At 40.4% G+C, this 26,706-nt stretch overlaps 2 protein-coding genes and 1 pseudogene across 3 annotated transcripts in view; 1 reads left to right on the top strand and 2 right to left on the bottom strand.

Annotated features, from left to right (window-relative positions):
- The window catches only part of LOC146452968 (TNF receptor-associated factor 4-like), a 50,210-nt gene extending 36,445 nt beyond the window's left edge, over positions 1 to 13,765 (bottom strand). Inside the window, exons 1-7 of one of the 2 annotated variants that reach the window (XM_085097180.1) lie at positions 13,413 to 13,675; positions 9,038 to 9,173; positions 8,140 to 8,241; positions 7,537 to 7,701; positions 6,770 to 6,844; positions 6,225 to 6,305; positions 3,714 to 5,842 (exon numbers count right to left, since the gene is read on the bottom strand). In XM_085097180.1, the coding sequence (XP_084953306.1) occupies positions 5,495 to 5,842; positions 6,225 to 6,305; positions 6,770 to 6,844; positions 7,537 to 7,701; positions 8,140 to 8,241; positions 9,038 to 9,173; positions 13,413 to 13,594 (1,089 nt within the window). In that variant the 5' untranslated portion in view covers positions 13,595 to 13,675 and the 3' untranslated portion in view covers positions 3,714 to 5,494. Of the gene's footprint in view, positions 1 to 3,713; positions 5,843 to 6,224; positions 6,306 to 6,769; positions 6,845 to 7,536; positions 7,702 to 8,139; positions 8,242 to 9,037; positions 9,174 to 13,412 lie in introns of those variants that run through there. The other variant, XM_085097179.1, reaches the window with a different exon arrangement.
- A 2,085-nt stretch (positions 13,766 to 15,850) lies between these two features.
- On the top strand, positions 15,851 to 18,048 carry LOC146452967 (uncharacterized). Its single transcript, XM_085097167.1, has 3 exons — positions 15,851 to 15,963; positions 16,511 to 16,609; positions 17,064 to 18,048. Exons 1-3 carry the CDS (start codon positions 15,895 to 15,897, stop codon positions 17,562 to 17,564), a joined length of 669 nt encoding a protein of 222 aa, XP_084953293.1. The 5' UTR covers positions 15,851 to 15,894; the 3' UTR covers positions 17,565 to 18,048.
- A 152-nt stretch (positions 18,049 to 18,200) lies between these two features.
- On the bottom strand, positions 18,201 to 19,980 carry LOC146452966 (uncharacterized; annotated as a pseudogene).
- Between the last annotated feature and the right edge of the window lie 6,726 nt (positions 19,981 to 26,706).

Below are 26,706 nucleotides of genomic sequence, written 5' to 3'. Positions count from 1 at the left end.
TAGATTTTTATTCAGGAAAGCCTTGGACGATTTCTATCTGTAAATTTATTCTGTAGTTCTAAACTAGTGCATGTTTTGCTTTTACATATTAGTTCTTAATTATATTTATTTGTAAGTTTTTAATTCTTAGTCAACAGGACCCCGTTGATGACAGTATTCTACACTGAAGGGTTATCCTAGATAAATATTCGATTAATATTATTATTATTATTATTATTATTATTTTTATTTTTATTAAGTGCGAAATAAGTGCATCTTTGTAGTATGAGGAGAGCAGAGATTTAAATTGATTCAGAGTTACATGTTCATATCTTAACTGCAGGGGAAGAGCGTTCCAGGTTCTAGAAGTTCTTACAAAAAACGAGTGCTGATAAGTAGAAGTGCGGCATTTCTTTGGTCTAAAAGATTTTGCATTGCTAGCGCTTGCTCTAGTAACCCTTGTGGGAACAACGCGTTCAGGGAGCACGTCATGTGATACACAAACAATACCATTGGTGGCCTTAAAGAAAAAGACCAAGTCCAAAAACTCGTGCCAATAGCAGATAGGTAGGATATCAATTGACAAGAGCCTGTCTCTATAGCTTTCCTCACATAGGAAGGGTAGATCTAAAATAAACTTTGAGGCGCGTCGCTGGACGCGTTCTATGCGCCTTATGAGGTCTATTGTTTGCGGAGACCACACTTGCGCGGCGTAGCCAAGAGCAGGACGTACGATGGCTAGGTAGAGAGTTCTGCGGGTGCTTGAGCATAGAACGTCCATTGCACATCTACGTATGAACCCCAGTAACTTGTTTGCCTTAGCGCACTGTTCGAGCGTGTGCTTTTTCCACGTTAAGTCGGAACTAACGTAGACTCCGAGGTCTTTCTCGTGATTGGTGACCTCTAGCGGCTTCCCATTTATCTTGTACTGGAACTTAACTGGATTGAACTTTCTTGTGATGTGCTGCTGCTTGCATTTCGTTTGGTTGAAAACCAAGCCTGAGGAGATAGACCAGGCCTCCAGTTTGTCTAGATCGTTTTGCAGGAGGATGGCGTCTTGGGTGGAGTCAACTCTCCGGTACAGCTTAGTGTCGTCAGCAAATGAGGCCACTTTCGAGTTCACCACAACATCAGGGAGGTCATTCACGTACGAGAGAAACAATATTGGGTCCAGAATGGAGCCCTGGGGGACTCCTGCCGTGACATCCAACTCGGGGGAACTGGTACCGAGTAGGGTAACCCGTTGTCTCCGGCCTAGCAAGTAAGACCGGAACCATGACAATAGGTTTCCAGAGATGAGAAAGTTAGTCTGGAGCTTGCTCAGCAACAGAGTATGATCGACCTTGTCGAATGCTTTCAACATATCCATGTATATGATGCCTGTTTGCTTGCCAGCGTCCAGTAGCGAGCCGATGTGATCATGTACTTCAAGAAGTTGGGTGGTACAAGATTTACCTGAAGTGAAGCCAATTTGTTGGATGCAGCTGATAAGGCAGAATATGTGGACACGTATTTTGCCCAACACACAGCGTTCAAGAACCTTGGAGACTATTGAGAGTAGAGAAATTGGGCGATAGTTATCTACGTACTGTTTTTCTCCTTTTTTGTAGACAGGGATGATATTCGCCAGTTTCCAGTCATCCGGGAGCGTACCACAGCAGAGAGACAGGTTAAACAGCTGAGTTAGTGATGGAGCTATTTGCCGCGCTGTTTCCTTGAGGAGACGACAGGGGATGCCGTCTGGACCGGTAGCCTTGTTGGGGTCAAGGGCTAGTAGAGCCTCCGATACGTCCTCCGTGGTGAGTCTGACGTCGCACAGGGCGTGGTCCGATGGTTTAGGCTCCGTTGGTGTCGGGTCTGAGTGGTCGTTGGTACTAAACACGGACGTAAAGTACTCGTTGAACATAGATGCGATATCAGCAGGGCTTGAGGCCGTGCGAGTTGGTGTCGATACCCCTTCGCCGACGCCTATTGACATGGTATCGGGAAAATTAGACTCTTTACTACTGAGCTTAAATACCGACCAAAATCTCTTTGGGTTGTTACGGAGGTCGGAGTCCAGAGAATTAAAAAAGTTAGTCCGGCTCTCCTTGATCATATTTTCACTTTGGCTCTGAGTTCTCTGAATTTAGCCCGTAGAGAGTCAGTTGGTGAGCTCAAAAATTTCTGCCTCGCGGACTCTTTCTTCCTGAGGGCGTGAACAATGTCTCCATTGATCCAGGGTGGGTTGTTGCGCCCCTTGACGTTTTTTGTAGGGATATAATCCTGAACCGCAGCGAGGAACGCGTCCTTCCACTGGTGCCAGCTTATGTTGACATCGTCCGTGTTGATCGTGCTACACAGATCGATGGCCCCGATGGCTGAGCGTAGCCCATTGAAGTCTCCTCGGCTATAGTCGTACACTGTTCGTGCTATGGGAGGCGCGGCTTTCCTTGAGATCTTTAAATGGAATACGATGGTGCCATGATCCGTGAACAGGCCGCTTTCTTTTGGACTGAGTACAGAAATATCATTCAATCGACGAGCAACGCTAGTAATAACAAGATCTAAGACGTTATCACCTCTAGTTGGTATCGTGTTCAGTTGTGTTAAGAAAAAATCGCTTAACTGTTCAACGAACGCGACTTCATCAACACCTTTAGCTCTTTCAGTGGATTTCAGGGAAGTTGAAGTCGCCGGCGATTAGCATATTGCTGTAGCGTGACGAACATTTAGCCAGGTAAATATTAAATTTATCCGACCAGTCCTTTTGGGGTGTTGGGGGTCTATAACAGCAGCAAGCTAATATTTTAGCTTTGAATTTAGTTGTTAGTTCCACAGACACAGTTTCCAGATCCGAGTCATTTAAATCAGCGATTTCACGACAAGAGCTGAAAGACTTCGCTTTAACAGCTAGTAATACGCCGCCAGCACGCCTTCCCCGATCTCTTCGGTAGATTACATAGCCTGATGGTAAAATTTCCTTGTTTTCAACGAAGCTAGTCAGCCAGGTCTCAGTTACCCACACAACATCAACCTGCTCGGATTGAACAAGTTCATGGAAGCGAGACAGGTTGCACACTTTTTTTGCCGTCGGCTTTGTTTATGCTCTTAAGACTTTGCGCGTTGATTACAAGACAGGTTACAGATAGGCACTGTCCTTTCCTCCCGACCGAGAGGATTGGTCTTGCTCTGCACCTAGCTCTTTCAGGTCCCGGGATGACACTAATATCTCCACTCAATAGCAGGGCTGAGATGACAACGTAGAAGTTATTAGAGTTGTCTTGTAAGCCATAGCGATGGTTTGGCGGTAGATTTAATCTCCTGAGTCTGGCATCTTGAGTGAAACACCAAATGGAACATAGTTTATTAGGTAGAGAAGCGATTCCTGTCCCAATAACAGCAGTAGTGATAACATGATGTTGGTCAAACAGCCTTGAGTGCAATAACAGCGCCGCAAGGAGTATACAGAGCGGAGCACGCAAATTCATGACCGCCATGACCGCGTCACGAGTTGGTTGGTCAGAGTTGGTAAGATAAAGTCAGCTGTGAAGTTTCATTGGGCGATAAATCCAGACTTTTCTAAAAGCCGTTTTTAATCACGTGTTTCGTGGCTTACAAAGTGGCGTGGGCGGACCAAAAATACCAACGACGTGCTGATTGGAACAAAGACCTGCAAACCGACCCTCCATTTGAGATATTATAAGATTAGGAAACAACTACATGTAGTCAATTCCAAACATTTAGTAAACTGTCAGTTTACGACTGTCGCTCTAAGCTCTAAAAATATTGGTTCGCCTCTGTTTTGGCCGGACAAAGGGCCACATACTGTCGGTAATGCCGCCCGCAAAATAGCACAAAACCTCTATTAGGGGCAGGAACCAAAACAAATAAGGTAATTACAGTAAAACAGCGACACACAAAACTAAAAACATAAATTCTTTTTTGATTAAGTAAATGATTAAAACGAGAAATCGCCAGCATAAATATAGTTATTATGAAATACAACAGAAAGGCACAGAGTCACAATTACTTGATTTTTCTACAGGAAAGCCGAACTCACATCCCGTTTACTTTTTGCTCATGGGTGCGTGCTGCTGATGATAGCTGACGTGCGCATCAGTCTTTTGGGACTAGTCTATACACTAGAAGGTTTCCCAAAAGAACGTATATTCCGAAAATGGAATACTTTTATGGTTTTCGTTTTCTACGTTGTAACGTTAGCTATTCTGCTCATGCATATTGGCAAGTTGCATTTTCAAATAGTAACGTTTTTGTTTTTGTTACTTTTGTCTATGTTGTTATGGTATCTAATTGTATCCCTTCCTGTTTTAAATCGTAACATCTTTTGCCCTAACCGGGTCAGTTTCTAAATTAACCCTTAAGATAAAAGGCCGTGCCTTTTGAAATATTGGAAAAATATATTTCCCTAACAGTGAAGTCAGCCCTGCTCTTTTTTGCATTATTTGTTCTACAATTTACTGCTGATTAGATCTTTTACTACAAGATTCAATAAATTTGTTCTGTCTCGGTGGTTTTACTAACAAAGTTATACTTTTGCTATGGTGACCTATAAAATATACATTGTTTACCAACAATAAGGCATTTGTTTGATACCATTATAATTGTTGTATCAACAGAAAAAGAGTGAAAGTATTGATCCTTCAATACAGTAGGTCCTGGAAACTGGTACCAGCCACTTTAAACAATAGAGTGCTTGCTGATAGATGTTTTTAAAACTAATATTGCTAGAACATCAAATTTTTAAGGGGCAACTATCAAATCGATAACCAAGACAAGAAACATTCTATGCTTTTATTGTTCACCCCTAAAGTTTCTTCCGCACCAAGTCACTGAGACTGAGTCATTTCGCATTTAAAGCCCAGTTTGACCTTTAACGCAAAAAGTTAAGACGAAAAAGATGTAACCAACAACGAACAGGACAAAAGGCAACAAAAGCAACCTGTTTGTTAATGAATTGGAAGAATAAATGGGAACTTTTGATCGTACACGAGTACTATCCATCTGGGCATTTTTTGCCGGATGAACACTATTCGCTAATAGATGGGACCTTTAGCAGCGATGACGACGACGACGGCAAGGAGAACGTCAGAAACATTTGTTCTAATGAGCAAAACACTGGCTCTACACATGCAATACACACTTAAGTATATTTCTTTGCCGTCCTCTGAATGACCACATTCAAGGATTAATGGAGATAGTGAACGCATGACGATAAATTTTCCTTCGTCTTTATAAACTTTAAAGCCGCTTCTACGACGATAACTACTGGACAGTTCGGCCACATTACACAACCTAAATGAGTAGAAATTATAGCTTATTTATTCCGAAAACAGGAATGTGATTTTTAAGTTCCGTTTTAGTTGGCGTCGTCGTCGTGTCTGCTTAAGGTCCACCCATGTGACTAGTCTGCGGACGAACATTATCACATCACGTGATCAGTTTCATGAAACCAATCGGTCTGAGAGAAAATTTATTGGTGAACTATAAAACTCAGTAGTGCACACTGCGCCGTTTAACCAGATTTCTTAAACAACCTCTTCGAGAACCTCCATGAAGATTCACTGGAATCTTCCTTGTTTGCCATTTCGCGTCGCATTAAACTTACTTCCCTTTCAACACGGTTTAATTTTGAACCAAGCTTTTTCTTCTCGTTATCGCTGACTCTCTTTTCGAGAACAGTGAGCTTTTCTTCAAGTTTTGCTATGGTTTCTACAGACATTCGTAACTCATCTTGAGTGTTATTCAACTGAATCTGAGTGTTATTCAACTGAATCTGTGTGTTATTCAGCTTTTTGCAAGCCAAGTCTAGGTGTAGTCTCACGGCTGATTGAAGATGGGATTCAACCTCTCTTCGCTTTATCTGTAGGAAGAAATCTATGCATTAATAACCACACACTAAAAAAAAAATTTTCCTGTCACTCAGATCACAGAAAAGTGTCTGTTGTCCGTATTAACCGGTGTCTGCATTAAGCGAGGTAATGTAAAAGAAAATGTATGAGCTTTTTGTTCGGACAGACACAGCTGTCCTCATCCTTTCTGGAGTTGTATATATTTTTAGTGCATATGCAGCAAACTGCTTACCAACGATAACCATTACAATGTTTATAACTTAGAGTTTGCTCCTGATTGGCTAAGCATGCCATTTCTGCAGTTGGTTTCTACATATACATAATACCTTTGCGTTTAAAAGTTTCGTAAAAGGCCTACGGACAGGTGGCTCTGAGGACCAGAATGCATACTACCTTTTCCGTGCAATCCATGTCATTAGCATACGGGCAGGAGATGATGGTCATCGGACAGTCATTCTCTTTGTGGGCTGGAATCTGTGAAAGATAATGATACATTGGGGAAGTTAACAGGCGAGGGAGGAGCAGAGATTATCACTAGTGACGGTAAGGTGATGATTGTTAACTACCAACAAATTTCCTTATGTGTAATAGTGGAGACGATCTCCTGTACAACACGAAATGAGGAACCAACTTACCATTGACCTGTCTATCTACCTTACAACTTACCTACCGACACATCCTCTTTGCTTCCCATCTACCTACCTACTCACTCAACACCCCACGTAATACATCTACCTACCACCCACCTATCTACCTACCAACATACTTACCCTGTACCTAGATACCTACCTACCTACCTACCTACCCACCTACCTACCTACTCAACCACCTACCTTCCTACGACTTACGCACTTGCTTACTTACTTATAATTAGTCAGACAAATAATCCAGCTATCACTGTTATAGCTTTTTAACACTCCTATTTATAGCATACTTACTTTCTCTCGCGCGAGCACTGCATCACAGTTATTTGGGCAGTTTATTGGTTTCTTTTCACACTGATGTTCATGTTCCTTTAAAACAAAGTAACAGCAATAACTTTTTTGGAAGATTTTACACAACAAATGAATAGGTCTTGTGCTTCAAGCGAAGGAAAGTTTACGATCACCGAACTGGCCTTTCTCTAATTTCCATGTGAGGTAGTAGCCCCACGAAAAGTTGCGTGTATCCGCGTGGCTTTATGACTTGAAGGCCTGGGGGTAGCGCAATTTTTTCTTAAAAGAGAAGTTTTGTTACAACACATGGGTTTGCGTGGAGCCTACGCTTACGGTCTTCATCCCTGATTTTGATCCCTGATTATGCAGATTACCCAGAAACTTAGTATATGTTTTCATTGTTGCATAACGCTAGGGACAACTCACCAAAAGTAGACTCCTTTTTCCTGATTGGTTAACTGGATTAGGTAAGCTCCGACCTTAAAGGGCTCCAGGTAGCCCAAATAATTTTTCCACTACTTACAAAAATTTCTTGTGCAAATTTTGGCCTCCAGCTTCAAAGGCCCTTGCCAGGAGCTGCAATCAGTACAGATTACCACGTCGGTCCTTTCTTTTCTTTCCTAGCTTTTCCATGCCCCTGATGAAGGTCAGTTTTGGATAACTGAATAGTCAGGCAGTGTTTTTGAAATACTAACTTTTCAATCAGCCTGGAAGCGATAACTGAGACATCATGACAATGAATGATGACAAAGAACTGTAGCAATTCTTACCTGAGTTTTACAAACTGGATGTGACTTGCTACAGTAAGTGCAGGAAAGAATCCTCCATTCACACGTGGTAGTCACGTGCTTTTGCAAGTGGTTTCTTGTCAATTTCACATCACAATTTTTGTTTGTACAGGAAACCACTTTCATGAGACAAGATGATAAATGGTTCTAAAAGAGAGGAAAGAGAAACAGATGAGCCAGTTTAACCATCTTAAATGAAAATTGAGAACATTTTTAAAATTGTCAGGTAGTAAATAGAGAGACTGTTCAGAGATTGTTTGAGTTCATTTAGCCCATTGCTGATCCTAATCTACACGAACATCCAGCTACAAATTGTTCCTGTTCGTAAAAAGTGGTCCTTGCCAAGATGATTTCACTTGCATAGCTTTATCGTTTGTTCAAGAGTGGAGTGAAGCGATTATTGCGTGGAATAGATGAACCGAAGGGGGAAGGGGTGGGACGTTTGTAAAACAAGAACATAAAGTTTCTGATCAATACCATCGTGTCGCGCATATCGCGATATGTTTTACGCATGGGAAAAACGGCCTTTCAAAACTTCAAACCACAACAAAAGGCAATTTATTCTGATGCGTTGCTAGGTCGTACCGTTCTGCTTCTAAGTTCCCCAGTCCATTTACAGCCTTTACTTGAACATTTGATGTGAAGTGATAGAATCTTTCTATCAGTTGCTTTGTCGGGGAAAATGTCCTACAGAAAAAAAAAATGAAAACATATTACTGCCTTTAATTCATTCTTTGTCCACCTGTGCACTTAATTTTATTTGCTTTGATATTTTAGAATAGCTGACAGGCTACTTTGTTTTACCGAGAAATACCGAGAGTCTGAAGACTAAGAGGGCTGTTTACATGGAGGGAGGAAGATCCTAGCATTAGGAAGATCCTACAAGGCGAAACAACTCTCCGTTTAGTTTACATGCAGAAATTTTGGTCGGGGTGACTACCAAGTGGAGAATATAAAGAAAAAAATTGTCCGCCTTTAGCAGTTGAACGCCCGACTGCCGCCGTGTTTGTTCCTTTTGGTTGCTTGTACTAGGATCTTCCGAGCGAAGGTAGTTTACATGGTGCTAGGATCGTCCTAATGCTAGGATCTTCCTATCTTTCAGCTAGGGAGATCCTATCGCTAGGAAGATCCTAGCGATAGGGCCAAGTACAACTTTTTGCATGTAAACTGAATAGAGAAAACATATGGCGCCAGGTTGATCCGCCATCTAGGATCTTCCTAGTGCTAGCTAGGATCTTCCTCCCTCCATGTAAACAGCCCCTAAGGGCTATATAGCGCTGAGCCAAAACGGCGGCAAATTTGAACGTTTTAGAAAATTAATTATAAAATCGCGTTTTGTGCAAATCGCAAAATGATGTTTTCCGTAGAAACTTTCGGGGTGATAAATAGATCAAGGGGTGGAAAGATAAAAATTAGTGCATGGATACTTTAGGCCCAGTCAAATGATCCATCGACTTTCCTGCCCCCCTTTAGTGATACTTACAGAGTCTTGATCTAGCTTGGTTCGATCAGAGGGGCAGCTAAACCAGCGTGGAACTTGACCATTAAACGGTAGAAACCGCGACGTACGATGCCGGGGGAGTGGATGTGGAATTTGCGGCTCTTCCAAATCGTCCAAGCTGTGTAAGAATAATTTTAAAAGATGGCGTTTTACTTTGGCTCAAATGTCAACAATGAGAAGAGACGGATGGAAAAGATATACCTTAAATTTCGAAAATAAACCCCCCAAATTCGAAAACGCAAAAAAGAACCTATAATAAGCGCCTCCAAATGTAAGCAATATTATTATTTATGATCTGAAAAATTTCAGTCACAAATTGCCCTCCAATCATAAGCCAAGCCGATTTTAAAACGCGAATTTCCCTCCTATATTATATTCCCTCCTATATTATATTCTTTTGAAGGCAATAAGCCTGGGACTGATTTTTCGGAATTTTATGGTTTTCCCAAATCAAAAGTTGTGAGTAACATTTTGTCACTTAAAATTAGAATATAAATCATTTTGGCCTAAATTTAGTGTCCAAGTTGAATTCTTTCGCTTTGTATCCAGACTTCTATGTTCAAGAATATTTACAATTAAATTAGTCCCAAACAAACATTTCTGAGAAAGTTTCCGGACCAATAGTTGGTGTACCTGTTTTTTTCTTGGAAATAAACTCTTTGCCATAATGATCATTAATCAAGTGTGAAACTGACAGTTTTCGATGTAATTTTATCTCTTTTTCATAAGGAACTTTTAGCCTAGTTTTTCGGTATAAATGTTTAATAAATAATAATAAAAATAACAATAATAATAATAATAATAATAATAATAATAATAATAATAATGATGATGATTTTATTAGTTTTTATTCACTTTATAGCCCACGGGTTACGCTGCGTTAGCGCCTCGTGATGCTTCTTAACTGTATAAAGCATACATACATATAATATATATACATATAATAATTAATGATAATTGAAGTGCCGTGTCCTTCTGACACGTATCTAACATATTAAGAAATGTCAGCTCCCCTTGTTAGGAGATTGGCGGTGGTTTATAGAACTGTCCCCTCCGTTTGAGGCTACATATAGTCTGTTATAAATCACGCATCTGCGATGTGATGCGCGGCAAGAAGAATTAGTTTTTGAAAAATGATGTGGTGGCATTTTGCAGATTTCGCACCTTTACATACGACAAGATTAGCCATTCATGCTGTAATTAAAACTCATCGTTGCTTTATACTATGTAGACAATTTTCTGTGGCTACTACTTTTTGGGAAGGCGTAGATCTGCAAATCGGTCATTATAAAATACAGACTGCAGACTGGGTATAAAATGCAGACTGAGACGAAAACCGCCTCTTCGTCAAATAAGGATACATTTTGAATTTTCGACTTACCCTAGTGTCACGCAATCACATTTCCGAGATCATCTCCCACGAAATTGACCTTATTTTTGACCCATTTCTCAACAGTTTGTTTTCTTTACCTCGATTTGGTAGCTTTCATTTCCTGAAGCCCTTTCTTTACAAAGAAGACTCGAGCCTAATCGCTAATTAAATAAAACAATTTAACGCCCATGAAGGTTTTCATATTATAATGAGGGAAACAGACTTGATTTCCGAGGGGGCAAGCAATTTGAAATCGACAGATTTTAACTAGTTTCTTTGAATATTAAAGAAGCTTGTCAAAGACATTGCATTTTATACTGACTGGTCGCCGATACCATGCTGACGCAAAGCGGCGAAGTGCGAAGTAAAGGTCATGTGTCCGCATTATTGCTTACGTCATGATTTGCGGTTGTTTATTTCAAGGTTGACGCTTTTCGAAAAGAATATAATCAATTTCATGGGAAATGATCTCGAAAGGCGATTGTATGGTCACGCGTGACGTGGATTGACTGTAAAAACCTCGGGTAAAAACCGGCTAAAACGCAATGGAGGATATGGGTTTGTTAACACTATTTCTGACAATTTTTCCGGCTGCCTGCACAACTGTACTCGCTGTAATATTTCTGTCAACTCACCAGCTTTCTCCAGATGACTGGCTTTTTTTGTTCGGGTCAGCGGGGTTGTACTGTACTGCATTTGGTTAGTTTTAAATTACGTTTACACATTCGATACATGGACATTTTTCCCCGAACATTTCAATGTCAATCCAACTTTTGTTGATCTACTGGGTCTAGAGCTTTCACGATGGGAGTGTCGTAAGTGTATACTAATGGTGATTTTTGGGGGAACAATTTGGGCGCAATTTGTCGCCGCGATATCGCAAAGCCTTCGAAACTTCCGTACAAGGGACTGTTCGTTATTTATGCCTAAGGGTGGGGGGGGGGGGTCCGAAGTGGGTATTTTAAAAAATTACCCCCCCCCCCCCGTTTATGTGACAGGCCCAAAATTTAACCCCCTTACCCCCACCCCCTTCCCCTCAGTACGCAACGTGCCTCCGATTGCGAAATTGCGTACAACACGTGTTCTGGCCGGTTGCCGATAAACCAAAATCCATCGCAAGGTCATTTCTGATCGTACACTACAGCATGGAAGCTCTGAATAAGGAAAGCGAATTTGCAGCGCCGGTGTTATCGTGGTCCCAGAAAAGATCAGATTTAAGAGAGAAGTCAACGGTAGGAAAGTTTGTAAGGAGCTCATTGCAAGGGTTTTGAAGATCGGTAAATTTCCACCACGTCCGCTCGCTCTCAAAGAGAATTTGACACCTCGCGATCGAAAATTACGCGCGGTGCGTCATGGGATACCTGAAGTTTCCTCCTTTGGTTGAACCACGAGGATGTACAGTCGAACCTGTATATAACGGCCCTGTATTAAGCGGCCACTCTCTATTAAACGGCCAGTTTTCAAAGTCCCAATTTTTTCGCTCATACAGACGCTGTATTTGTTACCTGTATTAGGCGGCCACCTCTATTAAGCGGCCGCGGCCACCCTGTAGCAGTCTCATGTTTGTCTTTCTTTGTTATTTTTACCTGTATTAAGCGGCAACCCTTCGGTGGGAACTAAGCCATATGTTATTTTATGCGGTATTTTATTGTGCTTAAAATGCGACATGTACAAAGCTACTGTAAGCTGATACTCGGCCGTTTAGTATCGTTAACACTTTTCAGATGTCCGCAATGTGCTGAAGTATAGTACCATATCACAAACGGTAAAACAAGTTTGTTTTGAATATGCTTCACTCTTTAGCTAGAAATTCCTCTTTAATTAGCTTGTTCCTCAGCCATGTGATGGAGACTGAATCGCCTTCAAAGATCACTGTCAGATGCTATAGAACATGCAGAACAACTACGGGCGTTTGCGCAGTACCATGGATAACAGGAATTGTCGTTGGCAGTGTCGACACTTAACGACTTTGTTTAAAGTATTGATCGCTTGAAAGAGTGTTGATTGTCCTATTGTTTCCTTGCATGAAATATTTTTGTATGATACGCCATCAAAATTGACATTAGACCACGCCAAGTGGGTATTTTTAGCGATCCTGTATTAATCGGCCAGTTCCTCAAGTCCCGAGGGTGGCCGTTATATACAGGTTCGACTGCAGTTCTGAAACTGGAGACAAAAATTATAAACAATTGCAAAGGTCATGCACGTGCATCCGCTCACGGGCTTCGCGCGATCATGGAAACAATGCTGCATGGTTCCCAGTTTTATATGTTATTTACAGAAGCATTTCACATTTACGGTTCGTTTTTTGAAACCAACAAAGACGAGGAAGCTTTTAGGGACCTTTTACTTCATCCAGAAACGGGACAATACTGTATTTATATACAACTACAACTGGCCCCGGCAAATGACACGTGTGTGGGTTTCGCTATTATTAAATATCAGATTGCATGTAAAGGGATTTAATAAGTTAACATATATTGGAACCTTTAAATAACGCTACTCCACGTCACGTTTTCTTGGCTTTTCAAACTATAAAGACCAGGCGCTTTTTATTGAAATATAATTCTCAATACAGAGTTCAACTTTTTAAATATGTCTGCAAAACGGCTACACAAGTGTTGAAACAACAGTTTCTAAAAGCTTACCCCCCTTATTTCAACTGTATTTTAAAAAAACACCCCCCCCCCCTTTTTTTTCATTGATTTTGAAAATTTTACCTCCCCCCCCTCTCAACACTGACCCCCCCCCCCCCCCTTATCCATAAATAACGACCACTCCCCAAGTTGGCGACGATGTATTGGGAAAATTGCAGCAATATCGCAGCAAATATCATACTCGAATCGCGCCCAAATTGCACTGAAATCTTTCCTAGTTTACACTTACAATTTTCATCCCAGGTTAAAAGCAACTGACAATCGCCTATGTAAACGGCCATTTACAGAGGTTCGACTGTTAAACTAAAGTAAAAGACTGCGTTCAAACCTTTTCTGCGTAACTTCCATGTATTCGTTGAGACACGTTTTGCAAAATCTGTGGCCACATCTCGTTTGGACCGCTTCCCTCAGAGGTAACCGGCAAATTGCACATTGCAATTCTTCATCTACTGTACTGACAAACTCGTCATCGTATCCACCAAGCCACGGATTTGCTCCAGCTTCCGCCATATTAGTTTGGTAGTTTCAGGATTAGGGTTGGATAAGATAATTGAAAAGGACTTAGTCATGAGTCTGATGAGTGACTGAGATGTTTATTACGCCAATAAGAGGTAGGTACGTTGCAGAACGGAATCAAAATAGGTGATGATGTAACACTAACACGGAAGTATGTTTTACGAAGTAAACGATATCATTTTCCAAGTCATTTTACTGAGGTCCAGTGTTGTGCCATCCGGTATTGCTGAAACTGACTTGCTATCTTATCACCCGGCGTACCAACCGTTTATGGCAAAGTTTCTTACATAGTACTGTTTATGTGAAGTGGGACGTTTATGGTTGGCCAAATGTTGCAAAATTCAACAACTTGCATATTTATATTCAACAACTTTTATTTATGTTCAACAAGATATATTCGTATTCAACGTTTTATATTTATATTCAACAATGCGCATTTTCCTTCAACTTCAACTTAAATTATTTTCGTTCAACAACAATATTTGTTCAACTTCAACTAAAATTATTTTCGTTCAACAACAATATTTGTTCAACTTCAACTAAAATTATTTTCATTCAACAACAATATTTGTTCAACTTCAACTGTCATATTTATTTAACACTCAACAAAAATAACTGTTCAACTTCAATACAGACTTCTAGTTTCTACTTCCCTCTATATTTGTCATACAAGTAAGTTGTTGAAAGTTCCCGGACATTCAAAATATCTTTATTTAACAAAAATTCCCCACCCCGTCCCCGCTTAAATACGCTAACTTGACTACCCAGTCCCCCGATCACTTTATGCCTTGAATAAAGATGGCGTCGACGTCGGAACTTGATGCTAAGGAAGAACTGACACAGATGGTCAGAGAATGCGTTCGAAACGAAATTGCTCTTCAACGATCGGGAAATAGTACCTCGTTACTGATGAGAACTCGCGACCTTATAGCGAGTTCAGCTCGATCTGCGAGCCGAGAGATGACAAATTCCATCGCGCCGGACTTTCCCGCCACTGGCACTCCGGGTCAGCCGGGTCCTTCTTCTTCGTCTTCTTTTCAGACTGGGCAGTCGCAGTATTTTCAAACAGGAAAAAAGAGGCCTGCAGCTACAACGAATCATCCATGGCGCCTAAAGGGTAAACAGAAGAAACAAACAAAGCAGGAGTTCCACCCCAAAGCCGTTCATCTCCTTGACAAGCCTGAAGATCTGGATGAAAATGGCTTTGTTCCCGACTACACAGTTACTGACGATATGGTCCTACTGAAAGGGTATTTTGAGCTGGGGACAGGCCAGTCGGAAAGTGAAATCAACGAGAGAGTATAACCGAGGTACTGAAGCAGCGTTTCCCATTTGTAAGACCAGAACATTTTGACTTTGTTAAGCGTGAGCGTAACAAAGTAACTACCCCAGTCGTTAACAAATCTCTTGAATGGAATTACAAACACGTAAAAGAATTATGTGGTCAGGGAAAGCTTTACATTCGTTTGAATGTCTTGAGAGAAGTCATCGACGCATGTGAAGAACCATCACCCACAGGAACTAAAGATGACGACGATGATGACTTGATGAGGTCACCTTTTTCACTGACCATGCCCAAGAAATTTGAAAGTTCGACAGGAAATGGATCCATTGCAGAATATGGACAGTCGGAAACAAGCCTCACTAGCATGGGTGTAAGTGCATCTGGATATGGGGCATCTACCTCTGCTGATTTAGTGGTGGCCTCCATTGCTGGTCCAAGCAGTCAGAGTGATAAGGAAACACTGCGAGAGCTGCTGCCACCTGCAAGTGATGAACAACTTGACAATGCACTCCAAGAATTTGGTGGTCTTGATTCAGCAGCAGATGCTCTTCTTGAGGGGGATTCCCTTCAGGGAGACTCTAATACAGCAGTGTGTGAGTCAATAGTCCAGATCATCGAAATCCTGGGGAAAAAGTTGACAGGAAAAAGAAAGAAACTAGAAGTTGATGAAGGTGATCTTGTTCAAGATGCAGTGGTCTACTACAAGTCAATTCAGTTTGATGCTTCCTGCCCTTTGAGAATTACCTATCAAGGCCAACCTGCCATAGACAGTGGGGGAGTAATGAGGCAGTTTTATTCTGACTTATTTGAAGGTTTAGTAGAGGGCAAGTTAATGGTGCTGTTTGAAGGTGAAAATGCCCACAAGGTGCCAAGTTACCAACCACAGGCTGTTATGAGTGGAATGTTTGAAATGGTTGGAAAAATGATTGCCCGTTCTCTTGTGCAAGGAGGCCCAGGTTTTCCATGTCTGGCTCTGCCATGTTTCTATTACCTTGTGACTGGAGATGTTATGTGTGCATTTGCATACTGCGATGTTTGGGATATTCCAGATCCATTTTCTAGGAACATAGTCATGCAGGTAAATGCCCAGTACATTATGAGTTTATTTTTAGGTTAACTTTTAACAGTAAATCCAGTAAGTGTACACTGCATCTCACAAACACCACATTACAACCATCCATTGTCTAATAGTTTGTGGTAAAGTTAATATTGGATAAGACTCCTCAATTAGCCATGTTCTAAACGAGCAGGGGACTGGGTACAAATTTTTAAAATCGAATGAATTGAAAAATGGACATCGTCATCTGAAAGAGCATCCAAATTATTACCGGTAGTAAATTCACTGTATTTGATTATTATTGGTTTAATTTCAAAGGCATGGTTCACTTTTAAAATACACCAAAATAAGAGAGTGTAGCATGGATTGGAGGGGCAGCTGTCCCTCCAATACATACTATTAAGCTCTCTTATTTTAGCGATTATCAAAAGTGTACCATGCCTTATAAAAGGGCCTATCTTTTGCCCACACCTACAATTCATAGATAATAAGACTTCTCCAGCCAGTACATATAGGTTTCTAGTCATATCTGCAACATTTATTTCTATTTTTGCTTATTCATACAAAGCTGATGGATGCCAGTGATGATGATGAACTGGCAGAGCTAGCCAAGAGTGATGAAGTAATTAATCTGTTGGCTCATTGTGGAGAGACAAGTGTTCTGCAGGTACCATTTGCTTTGACTATATTTTTATTTATATTGTTCTGCCCTGCATGCTACCGCTGACATTGTGTACCCCCCGTGCTGACAGCCAGGCCCAGCCTTCTAATGAGACCCGTGCAATTACTGTTTTTTTTTTTTTTTTTTTTTTGCTCACTTAAACGTTGAACTTGCCTACAAATGTTGATTTATTGTGACAGGCATGCAACTTTCATTCTCTAGTTTATTCAGTTTTTATTTCATTCAATATATCCTGTACTGTGTATTGTTCTAGTTTCTACCCTTCCTTCCCACCCTTTGGTGGGTGGAGAAGTTAGAAGTTGATATCTATTATTTCCCACATTCCAAATTATACTTACTATCAATTGTATTAAGTTGATTTGTTCAAAGCCAGTAAAGTATCTGCTTATATATCATTGTTTGCTCAAATTGTTTGAGTTTGTACAATATTCTATTTCAGATGTCTACAAAAGGGAAAATAATTCAGTCAATAGTGATGTATGAGGTCATTTCAAAGCGAAAAATGGCATTGGATCAGTTGAGAAAAGGATTGACAACCCTTGGTGTCCTTGATGAGATGTCAAAGCACCCACATCTTTTTGAAAATGTGTTCACCTTTAAACCTGTTGAGCTGACACCCACCACAGTTAAAGATTGTCTCAAATATCCAGATGAATTAAGCAAGCAAGCACAGGACACCAAGATGATGATGACCAGATTTGTTGACCAGTCGTCAAGTGCCAGGTTGATGCAATTTATGCAGTACTGTACTGGAAGCAAGACAATGCCTTCAGTTCAGAATTTTGTAATAAATGTAAATTTTCATAGTGAAAGTTACATCTCTTCATCAACATGTACCTTTACATTGTTATTACCTGATCATTTTCCCTCTTATGGTCTGTTTGAACTTTCACTGGATTCAGCCTTTTCTTCATCTGGAAAGTCTTTTACCTCAGTGTAAACAACAACACTGCCCTAAATTTATACATTTAGAGGCTCTTATGTAAGCAAGACTTATGGATAGGTTGCTGTTTGTGTACTGTTAGGTTTACCGAAAAGAGGTCATTACTGAGTTGTTGTTGGTAACCTTCTATGGAATTTGAAAGATGTAGTAATTGGATTTGCCACTTTAAAGTCAAAGATGACTTGCAACAGTTTTCATGCCTTTGTTTTGATGGATTGAAAGTACTGACCCATATCAGATCCCATGATCTGGGTACAATAGTGTTGATGTTCAATTCACTGATCAATTTAGTTGTGTTATGCCAGCATTAAAACATTGAAAAAGCCTTGCCATTTCTAGTATAAACTCATTGGTATGTATTGTCTTTAGCTGCTGATTCTTGGAAATGATATGTTTTGCCAAACAAAATTCCTTACATTATTTTGTTATTGAACATTACATGTAAAATGGTATTATTGTAATAAATATTAATCATTAGTGACCTGTTCTTTAACAATTAATTGTGATAGGTGGACTATCACAAGCAATAGTTTCCCCTCTATGCAAAATATTAACAATAGCACTAGTTTTAGGATCACTGACAATGCACGATGTTCCATTCCACAATGTATCAAACCACAACTACAAAGTGCAAATTAGCATTTAGCAACCTAAAACAATATAGACCTCAACATGAGGAATAAATTACAGAGTTTGTGAGTTTTTCCCCATGGCCCAGAGCCTCGCAGTGACATCTCTTGTTTTAGGCTGAACTTTAAAATATCGAAATTGGGCTGTTGTGGAAGATGCCACATAACACTGTCCTCCCAAGCATAAATTTACATGTGTTTCTGATTTTAGGGAAAAAATACAGTGTTTAGTTCTCTATAAGTAAGTATTTCATTGAGGAGCGTGGTTGGAAAGCAAGTTTTCCAGGAACTCAAGGGCCCTCTGGAAAATATCTATGGCAAAAGCACTTGAATTCTCAAGTGGATCAATTTCATTTGTTAGAGATAATGTCATCTGGTAGATTCAAATCCACTTCATTGACTTCAACAGTAGACAGACCATCATCTGGTGGAGGTGGTGCGTTAGGGTCAAAACCAAACCACTCATAGTCATCGCCACTGACATTAACATCACTTCTCATATCAGCCACTGCAACAAGTCTTCCGTTCACCCTGTCTATCATTCCATTAGACCAGATTTGTTCCGGACTCCAATTTCTTTCAGTTCTTATGGGGTGCTTGTTCCAGGCCTCAACAAAACTAGCAATTGCAGCATTAATTCTAGGCAAGTAAACATAATGCAGAACAAACAAATGAAGGGGATTGGCGATGTCAAGCAAACCAGATTCCTCCAAGGATTTGAAGGTGTAGTAAAACACATTACCGAAACATCGAAACACATCACGCCATAACCGCTCTATTCTCTGATTACGTGTAGAGCTTCCAACAAGTGCAGATCCACGATCTTGGCCTCGAAATGCAATCATGCGTTCCCATACCAAAACGTTTTCACCTCCATGGTCAGTCCGTACTCTAGATGGCCACGAGTACCTTTCGACACCCTGCAGAAAAAGGCCTTCAACAGTCTCCTTTCTGTTGTTTGTAGAACACTTCAAAAAACAAATTAAACGAGAGTAGCCATCTATACAACCGTGTATAACGAAACCCAATGTAATCAAACTGTGATGGCCGTCTATATGCCATAAACTGTTAGGACCAGGCACTGAATAAGCTCTCCTAGAAATTACTGTTGCCCATCTCAAACGGCAGTTGATCGGATCAACTCGTGAAATGCTGGCCCGAATACGATCCCTTTGAACATTGATCCCCATACTTCTCAAGTGGCCACGAACCATTGAGTAACCCACAAGGCCTCCTTGCACGCTCATGAAAGCACGCACAATATCATCAAGATTCGTATTTGTGATATTTGTAAAGCCAGTTTCCTCAGTAATACCAAGTTCTCGTACCCGTCGCCACAGGGTCCATCGCGAAACTAGAAGAAGTCCGGCGATGTCTTTCCACTTGAATCCTTAAGCCCTAAAGTGTGACAAAGTCTCTTCATCGATCTCGTACTTTGGTCTTCCCGGTCCTCTGTTTACGGTACGCTCCGGCGGACTTAGCAGATAAACTGCTAAGTGGGTACAATTTGGAGTGTTGGTTAGCTCCATTTCTGTCAATTTTCGACACCAAAGATGATACAGTACTCTCAAATTATTAGCAACCTCGGTCAACTCTGCTTTGTGCTCGTTAACAACCGGTAATACGTTTTCCACAAATTTTGCTGCTGTGTCTAAACGATTGATAGCCCACTCAATAAATGATCGGGAAGTGCTATTTTCTCCCTCTTCACAAATGTTTAACACACTTAAAACATCCTCAAAGCAATCCATGAAAGATTGCTCGTCTACTGTTCTAGTAGCCATTTTGATTTTTGGCGGGAATCAATCAGGTTTTGTGCCGGGAAGGGAATGGGTTCCATGTTTGGGATTGGTGGGTGGGGAGGGACGGGGTATTTTGTTGAATGAAGAGATTTACAATGTCCGGGAACTTAACTCACAAAACAGTCATGATTTTTGTTGAATGAAAAAAGTCTGTATTGAAGTTGAACAGTTATTTTTGTTGAGTGTTAAATAAATATGACAGTTGAAGTTGAACAAATATTGTTGTTGAACGAAAATAATGTTAGTTGAAGTTGAACAAATATTGTTGTTGAACGAAAATAATTTAAGTTGAAGTTGAAGGAAAATGCGCATTGTTGAATATAAATATAAAATGTTGAATACGAATATATCTTGTTGAACATAAATAAAAGTTGTTGAATATAAATATGCAAGTTGTTGAATTTTGCAACATTTGGCCAACCATAGACGTTTTATGATAGTTACGTACAATGTAACTGATCAAATGCAGGGCTGATCGGACAGCTGAAATAGTTTTATTGCCCAATATTTCAGTTAGACAAAACTAACCTTCTTCAGGGGCGGCAAAAAGCTAAGTAAAAATTGAAAATAAACGGTTACATTATTTAAAGATGATACAAATGAAAAGTTAAGATGTGATTGGTTGATAAACAAAGAAAGCAGAAATGTGTACAGAAGCCATTATTAAAATAGAGATGTTCATTCCATAGGGTTCAAGAGTCTTGCCCTTGGAAATTAAAAATGCTTCTCTAGCTTGCCGCTGTAACGGCAATAGGTGCAAAACGTGTCCCTTTATTACGGAGGGAAACACGTTTTACACCTTCCTCTTTTATTATCATTATTATTATAATTATTATAATTACAATGGGAGAAGAGTGCAAGAGTGCATGACAGGCTGGCAGAGCTAGTCGCAGCGATGAAAGGGGAGAACTATGCCACCACTGTCTCTTGGATACGTTCTAAAGTCTCCTTTGCCATCCTTAGGTCGGCTTTACTCTGTCTTAGAGGGTCAAAAACAGTTAGAAGCGCAATTAGTAAAATCAGTCAGGCAGAAAACCTGAAGAATGACGCAACTTCGAATTCTGCCAACGGTTTTCGCCTAATTCAAAACAGGCCACAAAAAGACACGAAAAATGTTAACCCGGCTATAAGTTTTATCGCCGAGAATCAACATTCTTGAACTCATTTTAAAACCGTTAATTCTTTTCGCCGTTTTCCTTTGGATAATTAATCTGAACAGATAAATTAACATTAAACCGCCAGGCAAAATTTATTAAAGAAATTTGGACGAATTGGCAAGCTAAGCTTTCTTTATTATTATATTTTTTTTTTTTTTTTTTGCTAAAAATCGCATATTTTCAATCTCTTCCGTAATTTTCTTATATTCTTCACAGGTATTTCTTGACCGCTTTGCTTTTTTTATTTTATCTTGCAGTTAAGTTCGACTGAATTAAGTTCGACGTATGACTCAACCGGGCGAACTTAATAAATTTCGGTCGACCTAAACTGTAATTAGGTTCGGCTCATGTGAAGTACGGCGTTTAACCCGGGCCTAACCTAAAAAGTGCCCTTCAAGACACTTTCTGCAAAATCGATGGCCACATTCTTCCGTCAGTACTGCATCTCTAAGTGGCAAATGACAGATTGGACATTGCCAATCTTCCTCCACTGTACTCACAAACTCTTCGTCGTATTCACCAAACGACGGATATCCTTTAGCGGCTACCGCCATGTTCGTCACCTGACTCGAGCGCCGCAAGTGAGTTGGGTGGGTTAATAGAAACACTTCCGCTTTCGCGTCAGTCGTGAATGACCTGGGATTTTTTCCTTCGTCAATAAACTGTCAAGAATATCATTTAAATGTCACGCATAACCGTGACAGTCTGATTGTTTACTTTTTCGAAAAACAATGGAAAAAACGAAAGAAGATTTTTAGGATGTCAGATCAATTTCAAGTCAATTCCTCGAGGGAGGAGTGCCAGCTTGTTTCACAACAGCGTCAGGTAATTCAACAAACGGTGTTTGAACGATTTTTTTATGTTTGAAAATTCTTTTTCTTATCGCAGTTTACCCTAGGACATTTGGTATATAAAGCATTCTGCATCTCCACGACAAGAGATCCGGTAAGGAGAGGTATTCAGAACCGGTTACATCTGTATCATCAGATGTAGTTCTTTGCATTCAAATTCAGTTTTACACTCGAGGATCGCAATAGTAGTAAGGCCGGGGGATGACGAAAGGGGTTCTCGAGTATCTATCTCGAGAGTTGTGGAAAAACTAGTAAGACAAAAAGAACTGAAAAAACATTAACACAGAGACATAATATAACTGAAAGCGGTTACCTGTGGAACAAGGGATTATTTTTTCAAGCAAATGAATGGACTAAGATCGCGATGATTTTGCAAGGCCAGCGATATAACACGCCTTGTGATTTTCTTCCGGTGTGGACTCACTATGAAAGTAATCGGGTTGCGTGAGTTCGGAAATGTTTAAAGGAACCCCCTAATTTCGTTGTTGTTGTTGTTATTGTTTTCTCGTTTGCTTGTATGTTATAATATCATCAAGTGGTATTTAGGTTTCTTGTTATCAATCTTAACTCACATTCAACTCTACTCGTAACTCGCTACCTAGCCGACCCTGTAAGTAAATGAGACAGCGAAGTAACTTTAAAACATTAAATGGTGAACTTGCTAGTGTCCCAGATCTTTATTCTCCCCTCTGATGTAACTCTTTTTCCTCCAATACAGCTTGCCATTCATAGACCATCTTTCCATGCGTGTTTCTGTTAATGACTGAACTGAACAGTCGGATTAAAACTTTTAGGAAATCTTAATATAGGACAAGTTAGGAAGAAGATTCAAGGGTCAGATTAGACAGGCTGACATTCTGGATGCAGGAAGAATAAAAAAGAAAAAAAAGTCCTCAGTTTGCAAACTTAGTTCTTAACATTCTTGCACTCGTTGCTATCTACAACACAGGTTGTTCTACTAATAAAACTTAAAATGAAAAAAGAACAGAATAATAATAACTGAAAAAGTCTGATGTTCTCCATTATCTTTCTTTATTTTCGTCAGTTTATTCCAATCTTAGATCACCGCGTCAACGCAGATGTTATGTCTCCTGCGTCAGATTAAATTAATGAAACAAGAGATACAATACTAGACCGACTAGAAAAGCTTTCATGCCTGCATAAGGAGACACTGGGAAAGTTCAACAACATTGGCTTAGCTTCTAATAATCCCGGTGTAGTCAATCGATAAAAGTCGATATCTATCAAGTGATTTTAATTTTACCGATTGATAACGGAAATCGGTGACAATTGATAAATTAATTTGGTGTGTCAAATCGACATTATCGATTTTTCATGATTTTATCGATTTATAACGGAAGTCCAACACTGTTGTTATTTAGCATGAATTAAATAATGCAGCTGGGAATACAGGGCTTATTCAACAAATGAAGTATTTTGCCGATTAGAACAAATTGAAACGAATTCCTACATTCAAAAGAAAAGAAAAAGAAAAAGAAATGTGGAAACTTTTACACACAAACGCTCTACGACCCCTTCTTTTAGCAGCAAACAAAAATGGCTCTGTTTAACTACAATCAATTCTTGCAGGTAAAAATCGTGAAAAACGTAACTCTAGGTTGGCAGAAAAAAAACGCGCAAGTGTGAACATATCGTGAAGACGCGTACCTTGGCAGGGGCGTAGCTCCCTTAAAGCCATTAAGCCGGGCTTACAAACTTTTCGTTGTACATTCATTATGCCAGTATTTTTATTTTATAGAACTAATTCAGGAACTAGTTTCTTGGGTGATTTTGTTAAGAAAACGTAGAGGGAAGGAAAATTAAAAAAAAAAAACATTATGTTAAGCACTGTAAAAACCATAGCTTTTTTGCGTTTGACTATACAGCAAAGCGACTGCTGGCCTTTTAAAGGAGTCTCTCTATCAGGCCCCACTTGTTCAAAGGGCATATAACTTTATCCAGCGGATGAATGCATTGCTTGGGGAACATTTTATCCACCGGATGGCAATTTATCCACTGGATAGAGTTACATCCGCTATTTGAACAACCGGGGCCAGAATGTCCAAGTAAGAGAAGATATAAATAGACGTGCAAAGCTATGAACAGTTTGTGCGAGAGAAGATGAGCGAGTAAGGCTGATGCTTTATATACCTTCCGTGCAGAGTTCCAAGTCGTAGTTCAGGCGCTTGTGATCTTGTCCCAGGATGAAGGGGCTACTTTTGCTCTATCAAGCAGTTTGATCTTATTATTGCTTTATATGTAACAGAGCATGTCCTTTCCAACACACTTGCCTTGTCAACTATGTATCAACGAAAGATAGTAGATCTCCTCGAGGCATGGCCCAAGAAACAATTGCAAGAGTCGTGATAAATATCATGAAAACTGAGAGAGGCGATCCGTCGGTTTGGAAGGAAGTGTATGAGCGGGGAAACAGAATGATTTCAGCTGAGTTTAACATTGAGCCATGCATGCCAAGAAAAATTGGGAGGTAGCATCACAGGATGAATGTCCCAGCAACAAACCCAGAGTCCTACTGGCAAAAAGCTGTGTATCTCCCTCTTATTGATCATCTCATTCAAGAAATGAACGGCAGGCTCTTATCTTATCTTATAAGGCTCGTGGCTGTTGTTGTAGTTGTTGTTGTTGTTAAAAAAAAAATCGCTTTTTAGGTCAGTATCTTCTCCCAACAAAACTACAGGGATTAACCAACGACGTCCAAGATAAGATTTATGCGGCGTACAAAAACGATCTGACCGACAAGAGAGAGTACAACAACGAGATGTTGCGGTGGAAAAAATGTGGCTGCATTCAACAAGAGAATGACCAGCAACTCTGGCTGACACGCTCGACTGCATAAATCCAACTCTCTATCGAAACGTTAACACTATCCTCACGATCCTTATCACGATGCTTGTGTCAACCGCAGCTCTTGAGCGCAGTTTTAGCACGATGCGTAAGTCAAGACTTATCTGCGGGCAACCATGAAGACAGAACGACTCTTGGCTCTTGCTCTAATGCACGCATGTACAAGGACATGACCATTGACGGGGAGGTCAGGGCTCATGAGTTTTGCGGCAAGAAGAACAAGATCCTAAACTTTGGATTCCCGTAAAACTTGACTTGAGATACTTAGCTCGGCATTCAGTCCAATAGTACTGGATTGTACTGTGCAGTCCATTATAACTTCAAATTAGATCACGTTTAGTTGCTGAGAATTCATGACGTGAGGATATTTTATAATAAAGTGTTTTATCTTATATACAATCCACCCTCAGCTGTAATAAAGTATGAATTGGACAAATCATAGGCCTACTTAACTTTTCCCCCTACCCCCACCCGGTGCTACACTCGCGAGGTATGGAAAGTTCTTACAGACCAAAACTGGCTAGCTGCGCTCCTTCTTGGTATGGGTGGTTTTGGATTTTGTGACCCTCTACCTACCGGGCTCTCTATAACACCCTCAGTCCTGACCACGTGATGGCCTATAGTCAATTTTCCCTGAGAATTGTAGCATTTCTGCTCAAACGTTATGTAATAGGTATATCATTCAGCTTCCAAAATTTGCGACAAAAGTAAAACAAATTCAAGATTGGCTGGAGCAAATTTCGTTGTTAACTTTCCTCTAAACAAACTCAAGCAAGTAGGAAACAAACAACAGAAAACAGTGTGTGCCCAGTAGAAGAAGCCAGACTAAGGCGTGCAGGTTAAGGCCCTACTGGCCATGGCCCAGCTTCATTGAGGTGAAAGTGAAAAAACTGAGGAGGCAATTTGAGGACTTTCCATTCGCGAGTCTGGACACCCTTTATGTCAAATGCGATGGAAGGCTAAGCAAAGACTTCACGAAACGTTCGGCTCAGATGCTTAACATTGAAGAAAAAGAGCCGGATCCTGGGAAAGTCCAACAGCATGGGCTCCTAACAAAACACACCATGATTTTCAGATTAAATCTGGATTTTCATATATTCCACGTCAATAATTTACAGGTTCACTGATAGCAGACAGGAAAAGAATTTAAAAAAAAAAACACATACCGTATTTACTCGAATAAGCGCCGCGGCGCTTATTTAATTGTTCGTGTCTCCTGTGCGGCGCTTATTCGAGGGCGGCGCTTATTTGAGGGCGGCGCTTATTAAAAGGCTCATACCACAAAGCCAAAACATTTCCTTGCTGCAACAGTTACAGGGAAGAGAAAGAGGGAGGTACCGGCGAAGTTTACAGCCTTCACGCAAGAACTGAAGAACGCGAACATTTTGAAGAGAGAACTGAATGAAAGAGCATCAAGATATACTCACTTCGAACTGAAAAAAATCACTATTGATGACAGTAAATTCCCATTGCTGGCTTAGAACCGCATTGCAGCGATTGCAGTGTATTTTTATCATTTTATGGAAATAGTCAAATAAGCGCCGCACCGGAGCTGCGGCGCTTATTCGAGGACGGCGCTTATTAACCATTCCGCTCCATGTGCGGCGCTTAATCGAGGGCGGCGCTTATTCGGGGGCGGCGCTTATTCGAGTAAATACGGTAGGTGACGATTTCAGTTTCTGTGATCGAGAGCAACCATTCTTGTATTTCAAACAAATTTGTTAAAAGTTGATTAACAAGGACTGTTGTATTTTCGCCGATAGTTTTTGTTCTCTAGTTAGTAACCTAGGGCTAACATACTTTAATCTGCTGGGATAACATTTTACCGTTTAAAC

The sequence above is a fragment of the Pavona decussata genome, unplaced genomic scaffold, assembly GCF_977016875.1.
Source record: "Pavona decussata unplaced genomic scaffold, jaPavDecu1.1 SCAFFOLD_358, whole genome shotgun sequence".
Classification (NCBI taxonomy): domain Eukaryota; kingdom Metazoa; phylum Cnidaria; class Anthozoa; order Scleractinia; family Agariciidae; genus Pavona; species Pavona decussata.
Note: the sequence above shows the minus strand (reverse complement) of the source record. Positions and strands in the feature narration are given on the sequence as shown.

Coding starts and splice junctions, on each gene's coding strand:
- LOC146452967 (XM_085097167.1), top strand. CDS start 15,895: ATGTGTGCATTTGCATACTGCGATGTTTGGGATATTCCAGATCCATTT. Junction 15,964..16,510: donor CTAGGAACATAGTCATGCAG/GTAAATGCCCAG, acceptor ATTCATACAAAG/CTGATGGATGCCAGTGATGA. Junction 16,610..17,063: donor GAGAGACAAGTGTTCTGCAG/GTACCATTTGCT, acceptor ATTCTATTTCAG/ATGTCTACAAAAGGGAAAAT.